The sequence below is a fragment of the Cavia porcellus genome, unplaced genomic scaffold (genome assembly GCF_034190915.1).
Source record: "Cavia porcellus strain 051 isolate PalLab524CR breed Dunkin Hartley unplaced genomic scaffold, mCavPor4.1 scaffold_2, whole genome shotgun sequence".
Taxonomy (NCBI): domain Eukaryota; kingdom Metazoa; phylum Chordata; class Mammalia; order Rodentia; family Caviidae; genus Cavia; species Cavia porcellus.
Genome location: NW_026947485.1, coordinates 8,729,535 through 8,743,494, shown reverse-complemented (window position 1 = coordinate 8,743,494; position 13,960 = coordinate 8,729,535). Strand labels below are relative to the sequence as shown.

General features: G+C 41.8%; 1 protein-coding gene across 2 annotated transcripts in view; it reads right to left on the bottom strand.

The window, feature by feature from the left end:
- Nucleotides 1-429: 429 nt before the first annotated feature.
- Psmc2 (proteasome 26S subunit, ATPase 2) overlaps nucleotides 430-13,960 on the bottom strand; it is a 17,971-nt gene continuing 4,440 nt past the window's right edge. For both annotated transcript variants that reach the window (XM_063237774.1, XM_005003635.4), the window contains exons 2-12: nucleotides 10,000-10,037; nucleotides 9,424-9,505; nucleotides 8,208-8,307; nucleotides 5,588-5,719; nucleotides 4,931-5,003; nucleotides 4,472-4,567; nucleotides 3,677-3,841; nucleotides 2,565-2,652; nucleotides 965-1,167; nucleotides 773-869; nucleotides 430-686 (exon numbers count right to left, since the gene is read on the bottom strand). In XM_063237774.1, the coding sequence (XP_063093844.1) occupies nucleotides 529-686; nucleotides 773-869; nucleotides 965-1,167; nucleotides 2,565-2,652; nucleotides 3,677-3,841; nucleotides 4,472-4,567; nucleotides 4,931-5,003; nucleotides 5,588-5,719; nucleotides 8,208-8,307; nucleotides 9,424-9,505; nucleotides 10,000-10,037 (1,232 nt within the window). In that variant the 3' untranslated portion in view covers nucleotides 430-528. The remainder of the gene's footprint in view (nucleotides 687-772; nucleotides 870-964; nucleotides 1,168-2,564; nucleotides 2,653-3,676; nucleotides 3,842-4,471; nucleotides 4,568-4,930; nucleotides 5,004-5,587; nucleotides 5,720-8,207; nucleotides 8,308-9,423; nucleotides 9,506-9,999; nucleotides 10,038-13,960) is intronic.

Sequence of the window (13,960 nt, the reverse complement as noted above, 5' to 3'; positions counted from 1 at the left end):
TTTACCTTCACTGTTTAACTTAGTCATGTGGCAAAGTAAAACATACCAGATACTTCTTTGACTTTTCAACACGGTGGGGGCACACTGCTCAGCAGCACAGGTGGCCTCACACCAGGTGGGGCAGAAGGGCCTGAGAGGAGCACAGCCAAGGCAGCTGACACACTTAGACGGGACTCCCAGCCCTGACGCCTTAGGTAGGAAAACTCATGCATCTGTTACACTGATCACCCTCACCGGGCAGATGGAGACATACAACGAGACAAGGTGAGCTCGGAGCCCGGCCAGCACAGGCCTGGAACACACACAGTCTAGGAAGCGCCTTCTATGATATGAAACCTTTACACGACAGCCCATCAAAACCACTCACACAGTGTAACAAGCATCTCTGTCTAACCACACTCCAGAGAAGACAGGCTTGGACAAAGCATACAACTTTGGAACATTTATTTTTTGTGAGGTGGTTGTTAACAAGCCTGTGAAAGCTCAGGCTCCCAACTAAAAGGGTTTTCATTTGAAAGCCTCTGCAGCTTAGTTGTACGTCATGTAGCGGGGAGTAGCGCTGAATTTGGCGTAAGACTTAATGACCTTATTTACAGCTTCCAAGAAATCCTTCTCAGTGGCAATTTTTCGCCGTGCTCGGATTGCGAACATACCAGCTTCTGTGCAGACACTTCTAATTTCAGCACCTGTCAAACAGAAAGAAAATAAATAGGATTCATTAAACTTGCCCAAACAGATGGACCAGCAAAATAACCAAGACCGTTCCACTCACCAGTGCTGTTTGGACACAGCCGTGCTAATAATTCAAATCGGATGTCTCTTTCAACACTCATTGAACGGGCATGAATCTTAAAGATGTGAGTCCGACCCTAAAAGTGAAGGAATTGACAAATATTAAAATGTGAAAATATCACAGGAAGGGAAAAAATCAACAATCTCTTCTAAAACAACATGGCTTTCTTACCTCTAAATCAGGCAAGCTGAATTCAATCTTTCTATCCAACCTGCCTGGCCTCATCAGCGCTGGATCCAAAGTATCAGGCCTGTTAGTGGCCATCAGCACCTTAATGTTCCCTCGAGGGTCAAAGCCATCCAGCTGATTGATCAGCTCCAACATCGTTCTCTGCACTTCATTGTCACCTCCGGCACCATCATCAAACCGGGCCCCTGCGGAGACAAGGAGACACCTGCCAGGCACCTCTGAGCTGCGCCAGCACTGGGGGGCCAGCTCAGCTGCGGGCTCCCCCTGCGCACCAGCAGCCTCACCTAAAACTCACAGCAGGGTGGATCTTTGCTGTAGGAATTTACTACGGATTTGTTTAACACAGTCTTCTTCAAAGTTTTGAAGATCTTAATTTTTCAAGTCTCTCAAGAACACCACAGCGCTTTGTTGTTTCATACAATACACAGAGTGAAGTGAGAGCAGCACGCAAAGGCCAACACTATGATGACGCTTGATTATATGGAGGAAGCTGTCATGCGGTCTCAAAATCACTCCTTCAAATCCGGCTAACCCGTAACATAGCAGAACGGCAGCAGCTTCCTACTGAGCTGACTTGGATATACTGACGGCCCTGTGTTCATCTAGCCTTTCACTTCAACCCAATCAGCATACACCAGAAAATAAAAGTTTACCAGTTTCAAAGTATTTTTTTCACTTTTAAGATACATAAATGCATGGCTTTGTATTAATGTGTTACATATACTAAGACACACAAATGCACTTTTTAAAAAAGGAGATTAAAATACAGCAGGCAATTCTAGTATTTTCTTCCTACACCTCACAGACTATTTTACAGTGCTCTTTGGATACCACTGCTTTGGGGTACACTGACATCAGAAGGCTCACACCAAACACACTTTAGAAATGACTCTAGAACCAGACATTGCATCACCAGACTATGGTCTCATTATGGCCTTTGAAAACACCTTAATGGCACAAAATCCAAACCAGCACTGGTCAAGCAGTCTAACACCAAGACTCTAAGTCCTAATCACAGTCCCAAACTGTGAGGCAGGCCCCTAGTACTTTCAATTCATTTTTGCCAGTGAGCTATTAAATAAAAACTGGCTGCGTGGACATAGGACACCTCAGCTCAGCACTGCCCAAGTCTCACCACACCTCTACTTCCTCTGAAATACATAAAGTAAATAACGCAGGAATTATAATTTCCTTTTAAGACAACCAAATGGAGGCTCAGAAGTCAGAATCTATGAAGCCTAAATAACATTATTTTGGGTAAATGAAGATAAACCACTGCCACTTAAATTATAACCGATACTTTCTTATCACATTCAGGAAGATGCATTTCGATGTAGGAATTTTTCATGTATCAATGTGTTTTACATGAATGAAATTAGTACAAAATAGTATGACCTTTTAAAATGTCACTGTTTTATAATATTTCTTAATTCCTTCATGGTTTAGCCCTACGGTTTTATTAGCTACGTGGTTCCAATGCGCTAGAGCATATAAAAAAAAGTTAAATTTTTTTTTTACCAAGATTAGCGTATCAGGCACTACATTAACAGAGATCTCAGAAATCTAATGGTAAAGTTCGTACCTCCAATGGCATCAATTTCATCAAAGAAGATAAGGCAGGCTTTTTTTGTTCTGGCCATTTCGAAGAGCTCACGAACCATTCGAGCCCCCTAGTGAGAAAATTTACTTAGTAACTTAAGAGGTAGTTTTAAAGTCATTAGAACTACAATAAAATGTTATACAGTACTATAAACTTTTCAATACTTATTTCTAACAGGATTCTAGACTGCTATGAACTTTTTTAAAAAGCCTGAAATTTGCCACGTATATCATTAAATTCATCTCTTTAGCCTCAAAACAATATTAAATAATTTTAATAATTCTGTATCTACCAATTAGCCGTTTAGAAAGTGAAGAGGTCAAATTAACATTACTGAATAAAAAAGGCACCACCTAAATCATCAAAATTTGAGAGGAAATAAAGGCATCTACTGGACCACTCAGAAATGCTGATCATTGAATTTCATTTGTAAGTTTTGATCAGAAAATGGAAACATACACCAACTCATGTAGCTCTTTTTTCTAATTCTTATTTCAAGTATGATAATCATTAAAAGGTTCCAGCTATAACATATACAGCCCCAGACTTAATTAATTAATTTTTTTGAGACAGGGTACCACTATGCAGTTCAGGCTGGCCTTGAGCTCACTTTGTAGCCTAGGCTGGTCTCAAACTCGCAACAATCCTCCTGCCTCAGTCTCCCAAGTGCTCTGGTTACATGTGTGCACCACACACCTGGCTTCAGCCCCAGACTTATTCCCTGTATGTATATGTAAATGCATCCCTACATGTATACACAGACAATGTATGTTATCTGTCACAAGGCTGCAAAACATTGTCTGTGAAAGAAACTCATTCACCAAGCATTTCTGGGGAGCTTACCTCACAGATCAGATTGTACAGAATGCCATCACTCTGACAGGGGGGCACATGGGTTAAAATTTTAAGTGGTTACCTGTTTCCAAATGACCACAGGGAGACTGGTGGCTTCGGGGCTCTAAACTACTACTTAAATCATTCGAGAAATTTTGGGCCTCAATCCCTTGATGGGAATTCTTTCTTACTGAATTTCAATCCTACTGTACAAACCTTTCACAGGTTGGTAGTTTCTGATTGTGACAAATGTGTTTTACCTCACCGACGTACTTCTGTACAAGCTCGGACCCAATAACTCGGATGAAGCAAGCATCGGTCCTGTTGGCAACCGCCCTAGCACAGAGGGTCTTGCCTGTGCCCGGGGGGCCAAACAGCAGCACACCCTTGGGAGGCTCGATGCCTAGGTTCACAAACCGCTCTGGCTGTGGGACAGAGACACAGTTTCCACATTTACCACTTCTGCAAGTAAAGGTAAGAGTACTTTCACATCAAAAGGTTCTTAAACCCACAGTTTCTACACCTGATCTAAATAAGGAATTTTACTTATTCTAAGACATAGATGGGAGATACATTCTCGTCGATACATAAAGGTACTTTTACTTGTCAATACTTAAAGGTACTTTTACTATTTAGTCTTGACAAAAATCTTTCCTTGCTTTACAAAATAACAGTGTTTAAGTAATATCTGGCATTCAATAGCCCAGTTTTTCATTATCACCCCAAGTTTAACTGTTTCCTTCCTGATGCCATTGGAACACTTACTTTCTTCTATAATAATCTGTATATCTATTTAACAAAGTTAAAGGCTATGGTTTGGTTCAGTTTGTTTTATCAATCTAAGTAGCAGATCTTTCTTTTGAGACTATTTAATCCTTTTTCCTTGCCTCTTTTCTGAAATTTATCATCTCTCCACACTTAGACTCAAAAATTTTCATGAAGGAAAATATTAAACCTAAAAGCTATCTAATATGTAAGCAATTTTAGAGCTCAACACACAAAAGACTATTATGTCTTTATAAAAAGAAATGTAAATCCAACATTCAGCTACTCACATGAAGTAATGGAGTTTCGACCACTTCTCGCAGTTTTTCAATCTGCTCCTTACACCCGCCAACATCACTGTATGTGACATCAGGTTTCTCCTCCACCTAAGAAAAGAGGATACATTACATGACACCTAGGCAAAGGCCTCTGAATACTAACGCACATCTAGTAGAGCAGACTCAGTAACATGAAGGGAGAAATCAATTATAACCCGAGTTTCAACAAAATGTAATTCCTAGTGTCCGACACCTGTTGCTATATTATTTGTTATGAGATTAATAGGTGAGACAAGTAAAATAAAGAGCTATCATAAAGCTTCTTGTCTGAAAATTTTTTTTAATGTTTTGGCTACTTTGATATACATCCATATATTAACGGTTTATTAGCTAAAATTTTCAAACTTTTTGGGGATGGATATAATTGCACTGAAAGTCGGGGCAATCCTGTCCCCTTCCACAGTTTCTTACCTGCATCATGGTCACTGTCGGATCAATCTTAGGAGGCAGAGGAATGTGAATCTGATACTTATTTCTGTCCACACTAAAGAGGTTAAAAAGAAAACAACTTATTAGCATTTTCTTTAAGCTGTCAAACGGCTCTTTAGTCTTTTATCCTAAAACTATACTGCAAGCAAAATAAACATAGACCTCCTAAAGTTATACAAAGAGAAACAAAGCATTAAGACTCAGAACACTAAGACCCCAACCTAAAGTGGCAACAATCTACTCCTGACCCAATGAGAAGATGAGATTTAAAAATTTACTGGCTGGATTATTTTGTATTCCACAGATATTAGCTCACTTAATTCTCATAACTATTCTCAAGCAAATCCTTGTCCCACTTACGCCACGTTACCTTAAATAGGCTGGAAGCTCAACTCTGGAGTTCTGCACTTGCCTTTTATTACGACATTTGACACTATTCATAAACAGCCATGCGGGCGGGAGGGGAGGCGGGTGGGCAGGCAGGGAGCCGAGAGGAGAAGGGTACCTGACTCCAGCGTTACCGCATGGTCGCTTAGCATGTGAGGCATTCTGCTCAGCCACTCACAGCGAAGCCACGCGTGTGACTGTGGCGTGCTGCCCTCAGTGAAAGAGGTTTACTGACCACGCACAGAAACCTACCCAACTCTCATTCCTTCCTCAATGTCGGTGGGTGCCACCTGATCGCTGAGGTCCACCACAAACTTGGCAAACTGCTTCACGTTGATGATGTATTTGGGGTCCTCTGAGTCAGCATTGATTATCTTCGTACACCTAACACAGCAAAGGGCCTCGTTAAAGCAACGACCCTAACCCTCCTGCTAGTAATGTACTCCTGTAACAGACTCTCCTCGGCAGGCAGTGTAAGACCAAGTGTGAGCGAGAAGCGCGGACCCCTTGCTATGCTGAGCCCCACGGCCCTGCAACTGTACCGGGCTGTAATGTTTTCAAATGACGCCTCTCCTGGAAAATAAACCCACACATTTCATTAGAGAGTTCCCGAACTCCCCTAATTATATTCCCTTACTAGTGATACTCTTTTATAGCTTGCTTTCCTTCCCTATTTTTCCTGTAAGAAGACAGCCATATCGTCTCACATCAAATTCAGTAATAAATGTGTTCGCACTTTTTCCTAGGTTTATACTTTAACGTGTTCATGACGGGGCCATAAACCAGACTGCTCTGATGTGAACTGACTGGACCACCGGGGCTTGAACCTCCGGAGGTGCACGCATGGAACCGTTAGCGGCTGCACCGCTTCTCAGGCAGCCTTTGATTACAGTGATGCAAAGAAAGGTGTCGACTTAGTAGACCAGACATCATCAAAAGTTCTTAAGGAAAGCACTAAAAAGGTGTGAAAGATTGCAAAACAGCTCACTTGTGGTTCAGCAGTTGTAAATGCTTATTATACACACCAGCAACAAGATGTGCATAAAAATTTCCTTGTTAAAAGCCAGGATTAATTAAATAGAAATTTAGCTATTAATTAATCATTAATAAATTATAAATAATTATTATTAATAAATCAAGTATTAATAAATTATTGACCCATGAAGAAATGCCATGGGTACAAGTGACTTAAAAACATTCACAGTATAAAACCCTAATTAGGGGCTGGGGTAAATTCTCAGCAGCATAAGCGCCTGCCTTACAAATGTGTGGTCGTGAGTTCGATCCCCAGTACCGATAAAAAAAAAAAAAACAGCCTAATTAGGGTTGGCAAGAAACACATAAAGCAATGTTGAAAACATTACCAAAAATTATCTGAAAAAATGAGTAAATGAGTGCCATTGTGGCTACAAAAAAAGCCAAACATGTTACAGTGTTTGGGCACTCTGCACAAATCAGCCACCTTTGTATAGAAAAGGTTTTAAAGAAATTCGCATACAAAAATTTCTCTTAGTTTAATGAAATAAATTTGTAGGTTACCACAGTAATTTTTAATTGGTATATACAGTATTAATAATTACAACTGGGAGGTAATTACCTAACCTCAAACAACTAACTAAACTCAGTTCATTTACAGACTTACATTGAAAAAAGCGATCAGATCTACCTCTATCACCAGTGGTACAAAAGGTCCCATGGGAGAGCCGGGTAAGTACCCCAGTGGTTCAAGCCAATGGGAACGTGTTAATTTCTTTTTATCTTTTTCATTGTTGTGGCTACTTTTTACTTAAATGTTCCCTTTCTGGGAGAACTGGTGGAGAAGAACTTACATACCATGCGCATCACAGAATCTACGGTATCTCTCTACTGAATAAAGTCAGAAACAGAAAACAGAGAAGGCAAGTTAGAAAGCTGCCACATAAGCACAGCAACAAACACAGAGCCCGGCAGAACGGCCCCAGGGTGTGCGCCCAGCCAGAGCTGCAAGTTCAAACGCTTTGTCCTCACGGCAGACCTGTGGGACAGAACTATTTCCCACAACCAGGCAAAAGCACTAAAGAAGATCATCTGACAGGACCTGCCCCAGCACCACAAACAGAGCAGAGAAACTCAGGAAACAAACCAAAAACTGCCCCTCAGGAAGCTCAAATGTTGGTTTCACTAAACCAAAAACTTTAAATTAGTATCACAAATTCCTCCAAAGAACTAAAGGAAATTGAGTCTAAAGACCTGATGAGTATGTGAACAGGTGTCACCAAACAGAAAGCCTTAATAAACAGAGAAAAGGGCCAGGAGCCAGGAGTGTTGTCTGGCCACAGAAGAAAAGAAGTGTAGATACACGCCACAACATATGCTACGCAAAAGAGCCAGAGACAGAAGGCCATGTGCTTACGCGTTTCCACCCCCACAAAACGCCGGGCTAGGCACACTCAGAAACCAAGCAGGTCAGCACTTGGCGGGGCCCAGGCAGAGGGCACTGGGGCTTTCATGGCTTTCAGTGCCATGAAGGGGTTTTATTTTGGAATTAGGTCATGCTCATCAGTGCACAATCTTCTACACACACTAAAGGTCACTGAATTATGTACTTCAAAGAGTGAACTTTATGGAATGTGAATTTTCTATCGATAAGACACTAAAAATATACATTTTTTATCAAGAATTTTAAACCAAAGGTAAAGGGCTAAAAACCAAATGGGAGCTTTCTCAAAATAATCTTTGCCTTGTGGAAGGCCAGGGTCTCGTTTGTTGGGGGAGTAGGCACTCGGATACTTAGGTAGAGAGCTTTCATTAGGTGGAATCTGAAATAACAATTATAAACTACGGAATTATCCCTGAAAGTCTAAAGGAAATACCCGCGGAGAAGCGTGCCTACCTCGCAACCTGCAGAGGCTGCTCGCTCTGCAGAGTCTGCTTGTCTGCAGCCAAGTCCCAGAGCGCTGGGGGTGCCAGGCCGGTGTCAGACTCCTTAATGCCTGCGGAGAGAAACACCATGCACTCCTGGCATGCAGCGCGGTACCCTAAAACAGCCCTCCTCAGCCTCAGCCGGGCAGCTGGCCTTGGGCCACTAGCTGTCACCTGCCCTCCCGCCAAGTTAATCAAGACTGGCTCCAAGCTGGGGCAGGGGACACAGCTGAAAACCACTGTCCCGAGAAAATCATCAACCAAAATCCAACGCCATTTTGCCATTTCTGGTGTAGGACAAGTACTGTAAAACGTCACCTCTCAAGTTCCCAAGAGGAAAAGTTTCAGCAGCCAGGCAACAGCCTTCTTCCTTCAGCAGCCCTTTGTGAAACCACGTTTTTATTCAGTAAGAACTTGTCACTTACTAGGGTTTATAAACTGGGTGTTTGGGGGGGGGCATTTTAAATGTTTTTTTAGACAAGGTCTCACTATGTAGCCCAGGCTGACCTCGAACTCACTGAGATCCTCCTGTCTCAATCTCCTGACTGCTGGGATTACAGGCATGTGCCACCACGCCTGGTGGCTAAACTAGGTTTTTTTTTTTAATTGGTACCAGAGATTGAATTCACGACCGTGCGCTTGCAAGGTAGGCGCTTATGCCACTGAGCTAAATCCCCAGCCCTAAACTAGGTTTTGATCAGAAGAAACATTACTTGCTTAGATGATGTTGTTTCTTAGTTATATAAGCATTAAGTCTGGTTTTTAAAAAGCAGTGAAAAACACGTGAAATGAAAACCAGTATTTGTGTGTGCGTGTGTGCGCGCGTGTGCACAAGCATGCGTGTGTGTGTTTGCTTGTGTGTGTGACACTGGGGATTAAACCAAGGCCTTCACACCGAGCTACGTCCCCAAGCCTGTTTATTTTTCATCTGCAGACGGGGTCTTGTTAAGTCTCTAAACTGCCAAGAGTGAGGCTGAACTTGTGGCCTCCCTGCCTCAGCACCCAGAAGCACTGAGAGGAAGGATGTGCCACCAGCCCTGGGGGACGGGCCATTTCCGGACAGAGAGGAAGCTTAATAATATGTGAGATCTATAATTCACGAGGTGGTAAAATGTGCGTTTAAACTCTTTTCATATAATTAACACATTACCTTTAGAGGGAGGAAATGCAATGAAAAAGGTACACACCAGTAAGCTCATTAATTTTCTTGAGAAGTTGCTGAATGTCATCTTCGACCTGCTTGATCTGCCTGGAGTACGTGCTCTGGCCCTAGGTAAGCACAGCAGGTTTGGTGAGAAGTGAGGATGCCCGCGATTTCTTACACAACAAATCAAACAACTGAAATCGTAACTAACCGCTTTTATGTCCCAAAGCTTGTGAATTAAAATGCTTCATTTTCAGAAGTGTTTCTAAACCAAACAGATAACCCATCATGCATGATAACAAAGGAAAATAGATCCATTTTATGTTTAAACTTCCCATTTGAGAACTAGCAGTTACACATTAAATATTATAAACATTTGTGCAAATTATTTCAAATATATTTCAATATAGAGTCATACTTTATTGACACATGGTACAAAAATAATGAACAAGGTTAGGCCTGCTGAAATAATCTCTGATCTGTTCTAGACAAAAATATTAGGTAGGGAACTTCAATGAAGATTACTGTGGCCTGCTAGAAATTATCTTCTAGTTAGTTAGGAAGGACAAAACCAAATAGCTTTTAGCATCTACATTTTATAGACATTTAAAGGACTCACGTAAGTTTTCAGCAAGGCAATATCCCCCTCATCCAGAGCTAAAAGAAGAGAAAATAAATGAGAGTTAGAACTGAGAGCCGATCAGCTTTTCTGCTCAAATTGGTTTCTGATTCTGCATTTTCATACTGAAGTTTAGACCTAGAGGTCTTACACTGAACTACATCCCCACTTTTTTTTTTTTTTTTTGTCTTTTTCGTTTTTATCGGTACCAGGGATCGAACTCACAACTGCCTGCTTGCAAGGCAGGCGTTTATGCCGCTGAGCCAAATCCCCAGCCGCTACATCCCCACTCTTTTTTCATTTTTTACTTCAAAATGCAAGACAGTCATTGAAAATAATAACACAGTACAATGCTTATGCAATGGCAAGCAGGAATACTCAAAGGACACCCGGGATTTGGAGGCAGATTTACTTATGTCAACGGGCACTGTTGGGATTATTCATCAAATATTGGCCCCGATCTGTGGTGGTCTAGGCCTTCCGTGAGATAACCAAGCAGGAAGCACAGAGGCAGAATGGCTTGTCAACTGGGGATTGGTTTATAGAATGTTTATCATAGTGACGTGTTGTTTCTAAGACAAGAACACTGGAACTGCAACAGGAGCTATTAGCCGGGCAACTAACAAACTGGAGTGTACTGGCTGGACGGTGGGGGTGAGGTGCATGTTCTGCTACACTTACATAGAAAGCTATTCCACAAGTACTGTTTTGAAAAAGGCAGGTTAAAAATAAACTTAAAAAATCATACAGAATATGCATGTAATTTGCCATTATACAGAAATTCTTTCACACAAGTGTAGAATAGCATCAATTGGTGTTTTCCAAATGCTAACGGTGGGTATCCGGCATCTCAAGAGATTTATACTCAGTTCTCTTTAAGGACTTCTGCATTTGTCAGTCTGCCTAGTCACTAACATTTATCTGTGACTCCCACATCAACGCTCATGCACTTTTGTAGCCTTTCGTGAACACACTCATCTCAGCACTCATCCAGAGATGACGGCAATGCAGTGTCACCTGAGACCCTCACCGCCAGCTGGACATGGAATGTGTTAGAAGGGCAGCCTTGGCATGTCACAGACACTTCTGAACTCTGTTTTCTCTTCTGTGTATGGCCATAAACAGACATACTATATGTATTATCAACATACAAGCAGAAGAAAGTAAAGCATCTTAAGCAGTGGCAACTGCACCACAAGCAGCAGCTATGCCACTGGTATCCTTGCTGGGGAGCAACAGGAAAGCAGGCCCACAGCCGGGGTCTGGCCACAGTTACAAGGGGCGCGGCATGCCTATCACATGGCAGAACTGGACAGGAGGAAGAATTAGCTGAGATATGGAGAAAAGACTCAAGTGAGGCCAAGCAGAGGTCACAAGAACCTCATGCAAGACGGTGACAACGAAAAGAGAAAGCCAACGTTGGGGAGAAAGTCCTCAGAGGAGGAATGCACAGCCCCTGGCGACTGACTAAATGCTGATTAGGAGAAAAACCAAACATGATCTCTGGGCTTTGTCCTGGATACCTCAGAGGAAGATGGCACCTTTTCGTAGAAGCAGAAAAGTCACAGAGAAACCGCTGGGAAAGAGAGCTCCCCAGTAGCCACTGGAACTTAAACTGTAGAACATTAACAGAGCAGACACGGCTGCTACCCTTAGAAAGGCTGGCCCCTCAACATGGATTCGGGAGAGCGCCTGCCATTTCCGAAACTGCTAAAGAGCAGCTCCCCACGCCTACGCTGTACAGACAAAAATGGGTTTCCGCAGAACACCCACCTTCCTTCTGAGACTGCAATCTGGGAATGAGTTAGGCAGAGGCTAATGAAAATGGACTCTAACAAATTCTGCTGGGTGGTAATATTTTACACATGCTGTCAAACTTGCACCGGGAAAATCAGAAGCATCCTATGAAATGCCAGCAGAAGGCAAACCTTAGAAACTTCTGCCTGATTTCCCCTGGACTTCATCCCATGTCTCTTGTGTCTTTGGATTGTGCAGGACAACCGTATGCTAAATCTGTGACTCCTAACAAATTATTGAACCTGAGGTAGTCATGGGGACTCTGTCATAAAACAGCCATCTCAACACAGCAATCTAGAAGGCTCTAGAGTTCAGGTGCCACCGTGAAGTAAGGAAGATTGATTAGGGGTCATACTTGAAAACTGACTCTCTAAAATAAGAATAGATGAAATTACCAGAAACAAAACTTTACAGAAATCATGTAAGGATATAATGAAGAGAAGAAACAGTTAAAGAATAAACAGGAAGTGTCAAGTAAGAGAACGAAGGGAGAGAAACATCAATGTCAAAAACACAAAGATCAGGACAGAGGAAAAACTAAAGATGTGCGAATTTAAAAACCACTGTCTCAGTTTCAACAGATTTCCCGGCACACAAACCAAATTGCGAGGGAGTTTAAACACAAAGTAAGCAGTGAAGACCTGGACACAGTGGACACAGTGGGAAAAACAGCTGCCATGACTGAAATATTCACTATGTGAGGCACTGTGATGTGAGATTAATATAAAAGATTACTTAATCCTATTAGACCTGTAAGGTGAATATAATTTTTACATTACGTATGAGAAAAAAATCCAAGTGATCAGACCATTATCATCCAGCTAGTAAGAAGCAAAGCCACGGCTCAAGCGTTGGTCTTCTTAACGCCCAAGCCCGTCCTTTTACCCATACTCAGCAGCAAAGGAAAGAAAACAAAATGGGTAGTAGTTTGAGAGTTTCCAAATTGACTTATTTTTAGGATAAAATGAAGTAGAAGTGGCTTAGCCAGTTTTTTTTTTTGTGGTTTATTTGAATGTCACTGCCAGCCCATGGCTAGAAACAGGCAAGAAACAATGGCATTCTCAGAATTAAAGTGGAGAGAGCCAAAAATGCAACAAGCAAAGACAGGAATACTAAGGGTGCTGTGGAGAAATGCAACAGTTTGAACCAGGAAACAAAAGAGAACCAGATTGAAAGACTGATCAGGTTAAGGTTTGTTAGTAATGAAGACCACAGAGCAAAGAGCTGAGACAGAAGCTTGGCATGGTGGCGTAATCCCAGGAGGCTGAAACAGAAAGATCGCCTGCAAGTTCAAGGCCAGCCTAGATGACACAATGAGTTCAAGGACAGCCTGAACTACATAGTGAGCTCTGTCTCAAAAACCAAATCAAAACAAACGAACAAAAAAAGCTGTGATGGTAGGAGAAACAGCAAGCTTCACTACTTTAGAAGTGAAGCCATCTCCTTTAGTAAGAAACACTAATAGTAATCCCTCCCTTAGGTGACTATGGTGCAGTAGTAACAGAAATCAATACAACTAAGGTGATCAAAGATCATCAGTGTAAGTGAAGACACTCAAAATGACACCATGAAATAAAAGTGGGGGCCAAAATAACAAGATGAAACAACCTGGGGGTTAAACCCAAGAGGGCATGTATTTTCCCTGACAGATAACTCTGGGAGAACCAGTTAACCTCTCTGAATGCCAGTTTCATCACCTGAAAAATTCACAGTGTCTCCGTAAAGATCAAGTATGACACAGACGAAGTACAAAAATTTCTATACAATCACAACTGTGCCCAAGAAACACATCTATTAATATTTTATACAATAGCATACTAGACAAACGAGATCACTATGCACTGATCCACTACTAAATTCCTGTGACTAAAGCTTTGCAATAAGTACTGAGTGCCCTAAAGTTTTCAGTGTTTTAAAATACTTTTCTGGGGGCTGGGGATTTAGCTCAGCGGCATAAGCACCTGCCTTGCAAGCAAGCGGTGGTGAGTTCAATCCCCGGTACCGATAAAAATTTAAAAAGACAAAAAAAAAAAGAAAAAGAAAAAGAAAAAAATACTTTTCTGGGAAATAAGAGTGGGTTGAAGATAGAGAGGAAAACTCCTTGCAAAAAGGGTGTAAGTGGTGAAGGGGGCCAAAGAGAGGTTGAAGTTATTAAAAGATAAGG